Here is a 16,092-nt window from a genome sequence, read left to right as displayed (position 1 = left end):
CCATGCAGGGTTGCCATATGTCACCTGTGACTTGATGACACTTTCCACCACCACAAGAGAAATATTCAGACATAATTTTGGTTGGAGGATGAAGTGGTCAGAAGAAGTCTGCAGTTTTTGGAGCTAGAACTTGTTGCTGGATTAAGTAGCACAAGATTAAAACTAGATCATATGGAAGGCCGCTCCTTCTGCTCCTTTTTTTTGTGGTGCTGTCAAGTCACAGCTAATTTTTTTGGTGTTGTCAAGTCACAGCTACAGGGGTTTCCAAGGCATGAGATGTTTGGAAGTGGATTGCCACTGCCTGCTTCTACATGATGACCCTTGTATTCTTTGGAGGTTGCCCATACAAATACTTACAACAGCTGACCCTGCTTACCTCCTGAAATCAGGTTAGCCTGGGCTATCCCAGTCAGGATATTTGTTCTTGTTACTGTATGCCATTCTTGCACCAACCTTATTAACTTGGAAGCCATAATAATTGCTGTGAAGGTTTGTTACCAGATCCAAGGTCATCATTACTACAGTGCCAACTTGATTGGGCAATAGGAAAAAAAATCTCCTGTCGTATGCCTTAATGGGTTTGTTTCACATTTTGTGCTTGTATAGCATGTCCTTGCATTTTCCCATTCACTCAGTAGAATGGAGGGGTCATAGTGTGTAAGCTACTGGGGCAAGTTTGACTTTAGTCTCCACTTTTTGTTGAATTACTACAAAGATGCTTCTCTGATTCTCTCTCTTTTTCTTACTCTCTCTTTTCTTCCATGGCTTAGGAAAAGTCTGTACTAGAATACATCTTTGTGGCATGTCTGTAAAAGGGACAGCATGGGAGCTGGTCCATTTTGCCATGGCAAGTGATAGCAGTTCTGGTCCAATACTAACAGCTATTCTTAGTAAGCATGTCTGGTCTGAGTGGACTACAATGCACGTAGAACTTGCTCAGAAACATTCTGCACATACCTGTGCAGAGTGTACATCATTCTGCCTCCATTAATTTTTGAGCATTTAAAACATTGTAACTGAATTAGCACATCAGGCATTCAGTTTTGGAATGTAAAGCTATTCGTTAGTCATGTAGTATGGTCAATTGAAATTTTCCTTGTGAATCTCTTCCTATAACTTACACCTGAATTATGACTCCAAATGATAAGTCAAAAGTCAAAATTAGTGATATCTTATAGAAGAGCAAAGGGGAAAAACCAAAATCAAGAACAGAAACCCATCTAAACAGTACTCAAGTGACCACAATAAATATTCAATTTTGCAGTGCTGTAGAGCTTTAGCTGCCGTAGCAAAGAACATAAAAATGTTGAACTGTGTATTTATGATCCGTTTAATTCATTGGTCCTTCTTGAAAAACATATGGAATACTTAGGCAGTGGGGAAAGGGGCTCTTATGTCTTTGTGAGAAGAGGGTAGCTAGCGGTTCTCAAACGACAGAGCTTATTTTTAGGCTTTAGTCCCAGCCTGAAATAAACTGAGAAGCTGAGGAGTGTTCCGATAAACACCAAGTAAAACAGAGACAGGAAGTAGAGGGTCTTGGGGTAATGAGTTCCAGCCAGTCTTGAAACAGAAAGCTAGACAAGGCATTACTTGAAATAGTTTCTGTATGACAGCCTAGCAATTTTTAGCTTGTTATTTTACCATTAAAAGAGAACACTCTCACTGCAGAATTCAACTGAGCTAGAGAAGCTTCCTTTTTTCTTCTCATTTTCCTGGGACCATCTGGCATTATGCATCTTTTGAAGCTTTTAAAGTGATATTACTGCCGGTTGCTGACTGATCTCTTAAAAAAACAAAAAACCAGATGCTCTGGTTGGGTAGGAGGGAATGCAATCTTAAGTTTATACGGTTGTGAATATACACCCAGCCGAAGAGTTTAGAATAAGCCTGAGGGACAATTTAAAATCAAATATATGCAGAGATTCAGCTTACTAGAAGTGGAGAGAGAAGCAAGGGGGGAGTAGGAGGCAATGAGAGAGAGAGAGAGAGAGAGAGAGAGAGAGAAGAAAGATTGTGGTCACCAGAACAAAGCTCTGAACCCAGGAGATATAATTGCTGAGATGGGCCCAAAGCATGGAGAGTGAGATTAATATTTACAAACATTTCACGTGGCTGAACAGGGTAAGTGAATCACTTCCATTACTTCACTAGTTTGAGGGAAGAGAAAATGCCTTGCACTGTGATGGAAATTGTGATTTATTCTCTTGTCTGAAATTTGTGCTTTGTGAGGGAGGGAATTGCAAGGAAGGGGAGATACTATTGTACCTTTTAAAAGATAATCTGGCAATTTTCAGCAAAATTATAAGTGGCTTTTCAAAATAAATACTGTATAACAGCTAATGTTGTCTTTTAACCTATATTGCATTCAGATTTCTTAACTGAGTAACCCTGTAGTTTCTTAACTGAGTAACCCTGGCATTCCATCTACAGGTATTGGAAAGTTGTGTATTTTTCAAAATTAGACAAGATTTGCTTATCGTTCAATCAGCCATCTTACCTAGTGCTTAGATGTTCAACCAGTTTAAATTGATCGAATCCTATTGGGATTGTAAAGCTATTTGTTAGTCAGTTAGCACATGGGTCATACTAAGGATTGGAATTTTTATGAATCTACTACTAAGTACTCTAGTATATTTTAGATTATTATTTTCTTAAATATTACTAATAATAGCTACAGATCTACAGGGAAGGTGGAGAAAAGGGAGAAATATGTAAGTAATTCATAAAGTATACTTGGTGGGTTTTTTAGGTATTTTCCATGCTTTCATTATGCTTTCTGCGTAGTAGCACTTTGGCTGCAGTAAAAATAGGCATTTCTCATAAAACATATTCAGATTCACTGTATTGAATCTGAAAAATACTAATAAGAACTGCAAAATGTACCTTCCAAATGCCTATAAATAAGAAAAAAAGATACAATATGCACTTTTAGTAAAGTTCTGCAGTATTATCTTCAAGTCTGTTACCAACTTTGTGAAAGTTGGGATCATTAGCTGTGTTTTGTGTTGATGAAAGTTGGTGCCTTAGATCTATTACCCTTTCATTGTGAGTTTGGGATAGTAGGGCTGGAAAGACAAAAATGGCATATACTTCACTTTGCAGGTCTTTGCTTTTAGCAATAATTTATTGTTTGCGTAGCAACTGAGCTTTTAAATTTTAAATTAAATAATTAAATCCATGACTTGGATACGTCATAAGTACTAAGGGAGTGCGTAATAATCACAACTCTACCAGCATTTGCTGAAAATCAAGGCCTTTAAGGCACATTGTTTATTTTTTCCTAAATGTAATATTTTCAAGATGGCCAAAGTAATGATGTCAAACGTAATCTCTTGTTTCCTATGGCAAAAGAGACCATGACACTGTGTAACATTCCTGTAGGACAGGGGTGGGGAACCTTTAACACTCAAAGAGCCATTTGGACCCGTTTTCCATGGGAAAAGAAAACACTTGGAGCCGCAGATAATTTTTGACATTTAAAATAAAGATAACACTGTATATATTGGGTTTTTTTACCTTTTACTCCGCTCATTCCGAGAAGCGCATGGATGTGTCCGCCCTGCTCCCTGCAGGGCGGGCAAGGATGGGGCCAGCGGCTCGGCTCATGGAGCCGCAGTACAAGGGCAGAAGAGCCGCATGCGGCTCTCGAGCCGCAGGTTCCCTACCCCTGCTGTAGGAGAATTCATTCTTGAAACTGCAGGCATGATTGGGATTATTCCAAATGAGACATGCCATGCCTAATAGACTGTGCTGTGAAATGGAAGTGTGGTGATTTTGCAGTACCTAGGTGTCGCTTCTCTTTTAGTAAGGGTTCTAGCCCTTTTGCTGACTGTGGTTCTCAAAGAATAAGGTGTGAGGTTTGGGGAGCGCATATGGTCAGTGGTGAATTATATCAGGAAGTGCCGTGAGAGAGCACCAGGCCTTTCTGGATTCCTCCCTGGGTAAACTGTTTCCATTGAGTTCATAAGCTCAGTTGATAAGTAAAGATTGGTAGAAGTCTGTTTAGTGAATTTTTTTGTTCAACACAGTCCCATTGCCATGGCAAGTTTGGGCACCAGTTGAAGTAGCATGTGATGGTATGCTGAGGCTCTTTGACTGGTCAATAAAACACTGTTTCCTTCACCATGGAAGGGGAGGAGTTGGACTTCCCATTGGCGAGTGACAAAAATACTTGAGTTTCTCTGAAAAGAGAGAGGAGGGGATGAAGGGGATACAGCATCAGTTTTGATTTTGCATGTGGCTACGTAGCATAATTGATTTTATGGTATAATACAGTCTGAGTTTCAGTTGAAAATAAATATAAAATTGACCGTTTCACCCACCACACCACACCCCACATTTGCTCACTGGATCATGCAACCATATCTTAGAAGAAGTTAATTGGCTTATATCTACTTTACTTGGACCAGTTGGAAGTTTCATGTATGACTATAGCCAGTGGTGGGATCAGCAGGTTCACACCACTTCGGCAGAACCGGTTGTTAAAATGGTGCTTGTAAACAACCAGCTGTTAAATTATTTGAATCCCACCACCGGAACCGGTTGTTAAATTATTTGAATCCCACCACTGATTATAGCTCTCATTCAAACGAGCCTCCATACCAAAACACAAGCATTCCTAGAGAGTTCAAAGGACAATGCCAAAAGAGGCCCATGTGGGTACTTAGGCAGCATGCTGGAAGGGGCTAGTAACTTGAGTCAAAACAAACAGCCATCTCTCTTCTTTCATAAGAGGCACTGTTTTTAAAAGGGAAATTCTCTTATCAAGGATTTACAAGGAGTGAAGGGCTTGATTATACATGTTCCTTTGTTTAAAGTGGGTTGCCTGAAATGTGAATTGGCCATAACAGGTACTTTCTTTGTTTTGAATTATGTATAGACAACATTTTTTTTTACTGTGAATGTCTTTTCCATAAGATTGATTTTCTAGTAAGAAAGATGAGATCACTGAGGACTGGATTTTAATCATATTTTGTCTGGTGTGAAGAATCTTCTACCCTGACTGGGCTTACTGTCATTTGAACCCAGTCAACCCACGGAGCTGCCAAATCCCTTCCTCATCCACTTAAAGTTAGAATAACATTACTTGCTCCAGATGGAGGCTTAACTGCTAGGACCCTACTTGTGGAGATGTAAAACAAGCCCAGTAAAGCATTAATGCAGGAATCCACAGCATAGTGGGTGCCATGGTGCCCGATAACACCTTTTCAGGTGCCCACCAAGTGCTTTTAGAAAGTGGATGGGGCTAGATGGCAACCATTTTGTGATTGTGCACACCACCCTGTGACAGAATTCCTAAAGTGCTCTCACTCAAAAAGGTTGGGAACCTCTGCCTTAATACATTATGTTAGGTATGTGTGTTATATATGTGTGTTACATATGAAGCTGATAAGCGCTTAGGTGGTGATGGTGCAGATAAGCTGTCCATAAAGATCAGTTATGGCATTCGATTAACATAGATTTCAATTCTAACTGCAAGTAGCCTATATAAACCCCAAAATCCAGTCAGGTACTGTTCGTTTCTCCAAGTGTAAGTTCAGGATTCCCAGTTCTGTCTTCAAAAAAGTTTGTGAGGCTGCTGAACAAATAGTTATACTCTTTGCCACTGAAAGTTCTAAGTAAAATTGTAAAGTTATCTGCTACTTCTTCCTGGACCCATTTGTGGTAGAATGCTCCACAGGGGTCCTCGTGCCTACCTTGTTCTGTAGGCAAGGAAAGAGCAAAGAGTGATCAAAGAGAACTTATGGAAGAGGCAAGCCGGTTCTCTGGGAGGCTCTTTGTGTGGTAATCAGCCCAGCAAAGGGGAAGTCTTTTGAGTAGGGGAAAGCCAACAGATAGACCCACTTGAGTCTCTAAGCTAAGCCACGCATGGGTTTTCTTCTGCACGTTTTCCATCCCAAAGCAAGCAGTTGGCGTGCAGGGATGACTGGCAGCACATGGGGAGGCAACCCAGGCCCATTCATGAGTGAGCAGACGCTCAAGAGGAAATACGTCTTCCCAGCAAGGAGCCCCCATCTCTGGCAAGACACAGAATTGTGGCACCACTGCAATGAGGCTGAAACTTTGGCATGGATGTAGGAGATCTTACCAAATTATAACAATAGGCAATCCTATAGCTTTTAGCTCAAGGCAGCTAAAGGGGCAGCTGGAGCTAGCATGCTGACAAAGCAGAGATTCTTTCCCTCCAACCTGTTCTCCCAACCACCAATCAGCTGTTTATCACACACTCAGATTCCACAGTAGCTCTCAACTACCTTAGACTATTTCTCAAATAAACCTACATATTTATCTCACTTCAATCTATTCGCATGGCCTTTATTCTAAACAGAAAAATAGATACCACCCTAAACTGTTTAGAGGGAGGGCAAGATAAAAATGTTATAAGTAGGATTGCTACTTTTTCCTCTCCTTTCACAAGTTCTCCTCCTGCACCTTTTAACAATAGCCACAAGTGTGAGCATGGATCTCCCCAAAGGCCACCATCAAGACCCCACGAGCAAGCAGCCAGCCATTCCTTTTTCCTTCCCCTCCTACCCTGTGACAGTCAAGACGGGCAATCAAGGCCTCTATCAACCACCTCTTCCTGCAAATAGAGAAACAGTGGCAGCTGCCTGCCATGTGGGCTTCCATAATAAGACACTCTTCCAAGCAGGGTAGGAATGTCAACATGACAAGGGCAGTGACAGCTCTGTGCCACAGCAGGCTCTTCAGCCCCCAGTCTTTACTTGCAGCTACCGCAGGTTCATCTGCATCAGTGCCTCCACCTCTCTTGACATGTCATAGACATTCAGCACTATTTCACCTGCAGAATACTTCCACTTCCACTGCACCACCACTGACCTCAGATCTTTTGGGGAAAAGGGTATAGATCCGTGGTGGCGAACCTTTGGCGCTCCAGATGTTATGTTATGGACTACAATTCCCATCAGCCCCTGCCAGCATGGCCAATTGGCCATGCTGGAAGGGGCTGATGGGAATTGTAGTCCATAACATCTGGAGTGCCAAAGGTTCGCCACCACTGGTATAGATGATCACATTCTCTAGGCTCTGCTTTGTTTCCGTCTGTCACTTCTCATTTTTTTAAAAAGCCAGAATATATTGGACATGTCTTCATTGCTATACATTTGTACACAAGCAGTTTTTGTGGCAGCATGAATTTTATTCACTATTCCAGATGGGATATAATAGCTTCACTTGAACAAAGCAAGCAAGCAATCCTTATGATAGCTGCAGTTTATTGACTGGGAAAAAATGCAACTGATTGATGTTCCACATTGAACACTATTATCCTTTTGTGGGTTTGTATAAATGATTTTTGATTGCTTCTTCAAAGAAGTGAGGCAGCTGTTAACACAAAACTGTGTAGGGCTACCAATGGGATTTTTGAGGCTTGCTGTAGGTATTCCTCTTTCACTTACTCTGCATATTTCAGTCTGTTACCAAGTTATATTCCATATTGTGCAAATCTGGTTCTTGTTTCTGTCCCCTTGACTAACACTGATTCATGTCATAACCACAAAGAGTATTTGTCACTATTTTTTCCTTAATATCACATCTCAGCCTTCTCACCTGTATCCAGAAATATTTTGTCAAGACAATTTTTGTGGCCATTCAGATCATGTGTTTCCTATACTCAGCTCCCTATCCTACCTTTCCCTATCCTACCTTTCCATAGAATTGTTCAGTCTACCAGTGAAGGAGAGATAAAATCATGTCCGTTGGCTCTGGTGAACAGAGCCCATACACATAGAATCTGTGCACTATATTTTTGCAAGTTATCATGTTCTACATACAGAACACATTTCAATCCTTCCCTCAACTCAGTCCATTCTCCCTTATTGCCTCTTCTGTCTGAAATTCAAATCCTGAACACTTTTATGGGGCTCTTGCTCATTTCAAAACTCAGCTCATAACCTACTTTTTCACGGGGTTTGGTTTGAACCCATAATCTTCATCCTGTATTTGAAATTAGCCCTGAATAGATTCTAACAGTAGTTGCTCAGTTTGCTCACCTTAATATTCCCTTACTTTATTGTTTCTTGTCTGCACCTAAACTCACACACTTTGTTTGCACTTGGGATGTAGCACCTTCGAATGGCATTATATAAATAACAGATAGAAATGGAAAGCCACAGAGTGATTAATTGCAACCAGGTTAACAGTAGCACATATGTGAGTCTCTGCTTTTCATCCAGTCAGCTTGCTTCACACAAATTGCAGCATACCTCACTTCAGCCTCTGAGGTCAGAGGTTCATTCCGCACATGCAGAATAATGCACTTTCAAACTGCTTTCAATGCTCTTTGAAGCTGTGCGGAATGGCAAAATCCACTTGCCAACAATTGTGAAAGTGGTTTGAAAACGCATTATTTTGCGTGTGCGGAAGGGGCCAGAGTCTTCTTCAATAAACTTTTGAGAGGGATGCCTGAATGCATTAAGCCTGTCACTCCCAATGCAGAGTGGACTCTTGCCTTCACACACTTGCAAATGCGTATGCTTAAGCACACATCTGTACCTTCTTTCAACGAGCTCAGAGCACAGTGTATAAGATATACACACAGAGTGCTAATGGAGTGACCCATATTTGGACAATAATACTAATGATCGTTTAATGAATTCGTGGTTTCATTTGATGATTTAACCCAGTCACAAAGTTATTGATTTAAAATTGACTAGGGAATTTCAGGGAATAGTGGATTAATTTAAATCATTTTCTGTTTTTTACTTCTTAAATAAATGTACATGCTCATTGTGAAGATAATAACTATTTTGCTTGTATATTGCTACTTCCAAAGAGACTCCATTTTGTTTTTTGGAAGAGTTTATTTTAAAAAAATGTTTCCTGTCTCTAGTTGCTGGTAGTTTGTAGATAAGAGCTAGGTTGTATCATCACCAAGGTCAGATTCCTCATTATGGGCATGGAGTCATCTCCCATTATTTTCAGCTGAATTTAACTGGTCAGCAAGAGCCCTATTTGAAAGTTTCAAATTAATCTTATCTGTGTTAGCAGCCATCTTTCTTTTGTCTTGGGTTTTTTTCACCTCTACTTTGCTTGAAGAACTCTGGGTTATGCACTAGGGATTTCTGTTGTATTTTCTAACCAGTATTTATTTTAGTAAGTAAGTGTACTTTGTTGTTTTATTGAGCATCTGTATATGCATCTTATGATTTTATATTCACCGCTTATTTCTTCAAGCTGTTATTTTACAACCTTTTTTTAGATAACAATGTAAAATTTTTACTTTGTATGTTGAGTAGTGGTCCAGAACCCAGGGCTTGGCATTGCTACCATCACAAAGGCCTGGACGGATCTTTGACACTTGTTGATTGCTATAACCATAAGGACATACTTATTTAATTTAAACCTGAATGCCACTTTTATAGTACCTTGGCGGTTATATTATAAGTGCCTCAGTATTCAAATTGATATTGTTGCTACTTTAGAAAGCATGTAAAACCTAAAATGCCATCAAGTTGCAACCAGATTATGGAAGCCCCCCATGAGTTCTTCAAATTAATAGATGTACAGCGTATACAGTGAATTGCTTCTTTTTAGATATGTTAATGTTTACAGTTCCAAATAGTGTTTTCCTTTACTGTTTTCAATTTTGACAGGTTTTTGTAGGTGGATGTTGGTTGTAATCAACATAAGAATATCTCTCCAGGTCTCATAGTCTAATATACACCATACTAACTCCTATGCAACAAGTATTTATTTATGACTTTCACCCCTTCCTCCTAGAAACTATCTCTACTCCCGTTTTTGAGCTTTTGAGCCCTCGATAGTTGTTCTAGTTGTCCATATCACCCATCCCCTGAAGTCATTAAGCCATGTCTGAAAGCTTTCATGATGGACTGGAAAAGTGTAGATATCTCTCAGTGGATTGAGGAAAAGTTCTACACTAAAAATACAGTGTTCTTTCAATACAGCCAGTGAACAATTGCCAACATTTGAAAAAATATGAAAGTTTAAAAACCAGATGTTGCAGAAGCTTTCTATCCTTATAACACTTAAATGAGAGGATCCTGACGTGTAGCCAAGACAGAGTTCAAATCCAAAAGCATTCACATGTACATGCTCTTAAGCTGTACTGTGATGTTTTATTTTCTTGTTACATTTTCCCAAATGATAGGCAGCAATTTAAAAAGAGATGGACTGAAACAGAGCATCTATTTGCTTAGTAGGTGAGCTTGTCTGGACTGTATTTGTCTGTTCTTATTACAGCATGCTGTAGCTGATGTTCTGGCAGAGCTGATATTTTCTTCTTGAATTATTTTTTCTGATGTGGATGTAGGCTAATGTAGTTTCAACCTGGAAGCATCAATCAGGATTGGAAGAATTGTAGTACATTATCTATTTATGATTTTATGAAGGTCTTCTAATTAGTTTAATAACAATTTTTTTCCTCTAGAATGAAATTATTGCAACATGCAAAGTAAGATTCTGTCCTGTTAGTTGTAGGAGCTTCTAACCCGTATATATGCAGTGGTGGGATTCAAATAATTTAACAACCAGTTCCAGTGGTGGGATTCAGATAATTTAATTAATTTAATTAATGGGTGGAGTTGCCAACCACCAGTTGCACCTGGGGATATACATATACTCTTTCATTTCTATTCTCTCTTGCTCTTATTTATTCTTTTTTCTGTTTATATACTAGTCAATATTATGTACTGTTATACTTTGTAATTATCATTTGATGTTAAATGCAATTTTGTAATAAATATCATTAAAGTTCAAAAAAAGATCATGTGGTACTTACCAAACTTGCCATTTTTTAACCCAAGAAAATAAGAAATGCAAAAGCCAGGGGCAGGGCCCAGGTCAGGACCCCAGGACTGGGAGGAAGGAATCTGGCATGGGGGCCGGCTGGGCGCACCTGCTGGCAGCTGGAGCCTGCCTGGAAGGCAGCATGGAGGGCTTGCAGGGCGGCAGAGAGGACAGGCGCTGCAGCTTGCTGGGCTTCTGGGGCTTTGTGCACCGCCCTGGAGCACCTCATGAATGGCCGGCTGTTTCCTGCTCCTCGGCTCTGGTGCCTGTTCAGTGTGTGCCCCCGCCACCTTGGAGTTGCTTGGGCAGCAGCCAGCACGCCATGTCCACCAGCATGCAGGCATCCCAGCTCGCCAGCTGGTGTCAGGACAAAGGCCAGCCAATGGGGCACAAATGTGGTCTCAACCCTACCTCAGACCCTTTGCCCAGCGAAGCCTCAACCAGCATCTACAAGCAGTGGTGGGATTTATTTAATAACCGGTTTTCCAAAAATTCAGGTACCAGTACTGGTGAACCGGTACAAACCAGCTGAATCCCACCGCTGAATATATGTCCTAATAAAATCCACCCACTTAATCCATGTCAGCTCAACATATTTAATTTCTTGGAGAGATGGAGGTCAAGGATCTGAAGAGTAAATTTAATCCATACATAATACTTTTTATTGGGGATAACACCTCTTGATTTCACAGAGGTTCACTTGCAAGTATTTTTTTACAGAATTAGACACTTTGCAGTCACTCATACTTTATCCATCTTGCACAAAATTAGTTCCATTTACCTGTATTGGCTGACTGAAGATCAGATTCTTTAAATATGACCTTCAGCCTTTCCTCTTTTTTCAGCAATGTTTTTGAAGACGGAAAGAAAAAAACCAACCTACTAAACAAAATGTATAAAAAGGGAATGCTCCTAATTTCACCTCACTAAATATGAAAACAATTAAAATTTGCCATTTTCTCTGTAATTACAACTGTAAAATTAATTCTTAATATTCTTACTAAGAATATTAATTACATAATAATATTAATACAATAATATTAATAAAATAATATCATTTTTCTCAATTATGCCTATTTTTCTTGTTCTTCTATTTCTCAAATCCCCAAATCATCAATTTATTCTTTTCTGTCGTAAGAAAAAAACTTTCAAGTTTTCCACTTACCGATGAAATTAGATAAGTTATTTTCTCTAATCAAAGAAGTAAGTAAAGAGCCCCATTCAAAGGAGGGGGGCAAAAGAGCTTGTGCAAAAGAGCACAGGCACATTTTCCTTCCCCAGGACACTTTGTCCAGTGGAAACCGCTGGCATGCAGTTGCCTTTGGCCTCGCCCGGTGATGGGACTTGGCCTGGGACTCTGTGCCAGTGTCCTAGCCCCCTGCCACCACCAGCGCAATGTGGGCAGTCCAGGGTCATGGCCAGGGGAAGAGCTGACATGAATCGGCTTCCTCTTGGCCATTTGCCAGGTTATGCCGATGAGAAAAGGGTTTGCATAAGTTTATCCATAGAGGCTTCTTGGTGGCGGGGAGGTTGTTTTGTTTTGCAAGCCTCCCTTGCAAAACCACCAGGAAGCCTCTCTGGGAGCAGCAGGGAAGCATGGTTGCAGTGCTGTGGCCACCTGCCTTACTGCTTGAATGGGGCTGCCCGCCGCTTTTGCCAGTTCCAACAACTTTACCAGCCATTCTTTTGCGTGTATAATATTCTCACTGGTGAAGTCATATGTAAATCAAAGTTCCACTTTTCAAACTGTCTGTCCATAAGACAAAAAAGAAAACTTTCTATTTCATTTGTATATTAATCTTTAAAATTGTTTGACTTGCTGAATATATTTGTATCAAAAAAACCTTTAGTGTTAATATTAATAGAAACTTACCATAAATGATAAAAAGACCCTTCAAGATGTTCACATTTCCAATATACATTTGGGACATTTTTATATGTTTTTGCCAATTCATCTGGTGACAAATACCACCTGTAGAGGATGAGTTACCTACTCTCCTTAAACGTGGGTTTGGATTTTGAACTTTCACACGACTCAAAAAAACCCCAGTTTCTTTAAAACAAGTTCTTAAGATTTATTGAACTCGGCATCATTTAACAAACTATAGTCAGGTGGCATATTATGCATACAATTAGCTGAATAAGAGCAAACATACAAAATAACTGAACCTACTAAAATCAAAATGTAAAATTTCTCCATTGCTTAGCAGGCAAAAAGAAAAGAATCGAACAGTTCTCATAATTCAATAGACAGCTTCTAGCCAGCATGAGGTAGCATTGCGTATATTGGGAGTGAAAAGGGAGGGGGAAGCAAGGAAAAAGGGTGCCTCTCTTACAATATGGAAAAGCAGATATAGGGGAATTGCACATCAGGTGATCCTAGTGGACCAATCACGAATTGGTGCTAATTAACTAAAGCAGGTGATGTAAATCTTCATTCTTATCAGGTGTTGTGGCTGAAAGTTTATTGACGTTCCAACCGTTAGCAAAACTTTGTGCAGCTGGGCCAAGACCTTCAATTGACCGTTACTCGGTACCAGGATGGGAGAGCTGGTGGGAAGCCAAAGATAGGCAATTATTTTCAAGAACTATTTCTTGGATTCACAACAAAGGGGCCAACAAGGCCGTGGTAGTGATGTTGAACTGTTACAAAGTTCACGACCAACGGTTATATTCATAGACTACATACAAAATGACTACGGTTAAGCTAATACAGACACTTTCTCTACACCACCAATACATGATTTTATTAAAAAATTTCTTTAAGTCTAGTTAAGTACTATTGGCAAAAACGTATAAAAATTTACTTTAAATTTTAGACCATTTAACTACATAGACCATTGTTCGTTTGTATATTGTACCCAAAATTAATGGCCTATTCCATTGACCAATCCTTCGCTTCTTCTGAAGTTCTAATATATATAATCATATTTCAACTGAATTTCTTATTTAGTCTCTTTAATGTTCTCTTTAGTCTCAGGTGAATCATCCTACTGCTGTCAGTAATGAAACATATCAAGAACGTCTGTCAAGATTAGAAGGTGACAAAGAATCTCTCATATTGCAGGTATGTATTTTATAGTATCGTCAACACGTTTTGGAAAGGGTCAGTATGCTTAATATTTATTTTTTATATGTCTTTCTTTCATTTATGAATGTATCTATATTTATATGCCTTCCTTCCCTACCGGGCGAGGCCAAAGGCTTCCTACATTTAAAGCACATTCAACATAAAACTATTTTAGACATACATTAATAATACATATACATGTTAAATTTTTTTTAAAAAAATGCTTAGCTACTGAATGAGAAAGAAATTTGGAGCGATAAAATCCATATACTTTATTCTTTTTCAAAAATTGGATTGCATTCAGACTAAATTTTCCATAAGAAAAAAATTTTCCTGTTCCCTTCTCCCAGCACCAGCCCCCTGGCTGCATGAAATCTAGGGAGGTGACCTTGAAAAATGACATGCGGGGAATCTACTGAGCCTCCCAAAGCTGTACCAGGTATTCTGCTGGCCTCCAGAGCAGCCGGGGAAGCCGTGAGCCACCCTAAGCCACAGTGGCTCTCCTCCCAATCTCCAGTGTGGCTGAGGAATCCCCAAACCTCCCAGAACAGCAGCAGCTTTCCTCGCTGAACCCCGAAATGGACCAATAGAACAGCATTCCTACCTTCAGACACTGATTGTGGGGCTAGATTTGAAACTCCCGTATCTGCCTCGTCGGCTATTTTCACCACCATTTCTCCTACTGATGCTCTGTAAGCCATTTTCTATATGAAGGGGAGTGTGTCCTAGTGAAAACAGGCAAATTTTCACTAGTGCTCGTTTATGGCTGCAGAAATGCTCTTTAAAAAATCAAGTTTAATAGTGCCAAAGGATATTTGTAAGGAAGGCTGCATCTCTCTCTCTCTCTCTCTCACACACACACACACACACACACCTAGTAGCTTATCTGCCTGGGGACATGGGGTCACATGGGGATGGCACCAGACACTGTAGCCACCAAGCCCTGCCCCCTCCAGCCTCCAAAGCCAGAGCTTTTGAAAGCACAGTGCATACAGCCTCCATGCAGGCAAGCCAGAGCACCCCAAGCCCCACCCCCTGGCCTGCAAGGAGGTCCTTCTTTTAGAAGGCCCAGTCCTGCCTTGGACTGTCTTTTCAAGTTATGGTAGGCATTTCAACAGCGTACCCATGAGCCTTTGCTAAATATGCAAATTATGTATTTCCATATTTAGCAAAGGCTCATGGATATGTTGTTGAAATGCTCACCATAACCGGAAAAGACAGTCCAAGACAGGACTGGGCCTACTAAAAGAAGGACATCCTTGCAAACCAGGGGGTGGGGCTCAGGGGCAGGGGTCTGCCCCCAGGCCCCGCCTCTGTGCGCTATTTCCTACCCATATGCCTCTGCTTATACCTCTGAGATATTTCTTTCCAGATGTTTAATACCAAACTTTTCATAAAAGAAGGAAGGAGACAGGCATCCTCGACAGATCTTTGAAGCCTTAAATTTACAGTTTAGAATAAACTTCATTTAATCAGATAGATTTCTGGACTTGGTGTTCATGTGATTTGGTACCATTCAGAACTGTTAAGACAGTATAGGTTTACAGATAGTGTATAAAGGTCAGTGTTTGCACTTTATATTTTAGCTGATTTCAAATAAGGTTCACTAGTTATTTTATCTTTAATATGACATAGTTCATGTTGTTTCCTCTGGCAGTAGATGACACCATTCTTATAGCTCCCTAAGAGCTCTTACTCATTCTCTCTTTCACAGCAATTCATGACCTGAACTTTTCATTCATGTTTTAGCTTGTAATGCTTGCAGTCTGTGAAAAGCAGAGCGTTGCCAATGTTAAAACATGTCCTTCGGTGTATACTGGTTTTTTTCAATACTTAAAAAAGCTTCAATGATTGGGGAGCCTTTCTTCGGTTCTTGTAAGAAGTAAGGTAATTGGTTGGCTTCCTGAAGAGTTCTTTTGTTGATTTGCTCCCCGTTTAAGGAAAGAAGTAATGGCAAACTCTGAAGGGGTGGTGCCTGTTCTGAACCTACTTAAAACATTCTTCTACAAGGGCTTTTTTCCTTCAAAGGTTATTTATTGTAAATACTAGTGCATGACCTTCAGTGCTCCTTTTCATACATGTTTTTTCTAGCCTTCTTTTTATCCTTTTTTGTTTTAAAATTGGCTCAAGAAACGCAGACAATATCTTCAAAGCATAATGTAGTCCATACTTTAAGGTAAGAATCAAATTGTCCTTTTGAAAATAGTCAAATATTTAACAGCCTCTGATAACCTAGTTCAGGGGTAGGGAAC

General features: G+C 40.0%; 1 protein-coding gene across 8 annotated transcripts in view; it reads left to right on the top strand.

Moving 5' to 3' along the window:
• PPFIBP2 (PPFIA binding protein 2) overlaps nucleotides 1–16,092 on the top strand; it is a 157,087-nt gene that overhangs the window by 70,056 nt on the left and 70,939 nt on the right. For 7 of the 8 annotated variants that reach the window (XM_048484010.1, XM_048484012.1, XM_048484013.1 and 4 more), the window contains exon 4: nucleotides 13,745–13,837. In XM_048484010.1, coding sequence (XP_048339967.1) covers nucleotides 13,745–13,837 — 93 coding nt within the window. Of the gene's footprint in view, nucleotides 1–1,542; nucleotides 2,122–13,744; nucleotides 13,838–16,092 lie in introns of those variants that run through there. The other variant, XM_048484014.1, reaches the window with a different exon arrangement.

The sequence above is a fragment of the Sphaerodactylus townsendi genome, linkage group LG02 (genome assembly GCF_021028975.2).
Source record: "Sphaerodactylus townsendi isolate TG3544 linkage group LG02, MPM_Stown_v2.3, whole genome shotgun sequence".
Classification (NCBI taxonomy): Eukaryota; Metazoa; Chordata; class Lepidosauria; order Squamata; family Sphaerodactylidae; genus Sphaerodactylus; species Sphaerodactylus townsendi.
This window is presented reverse-complemented; position numbering and strand designations above follow the sequence as displayed.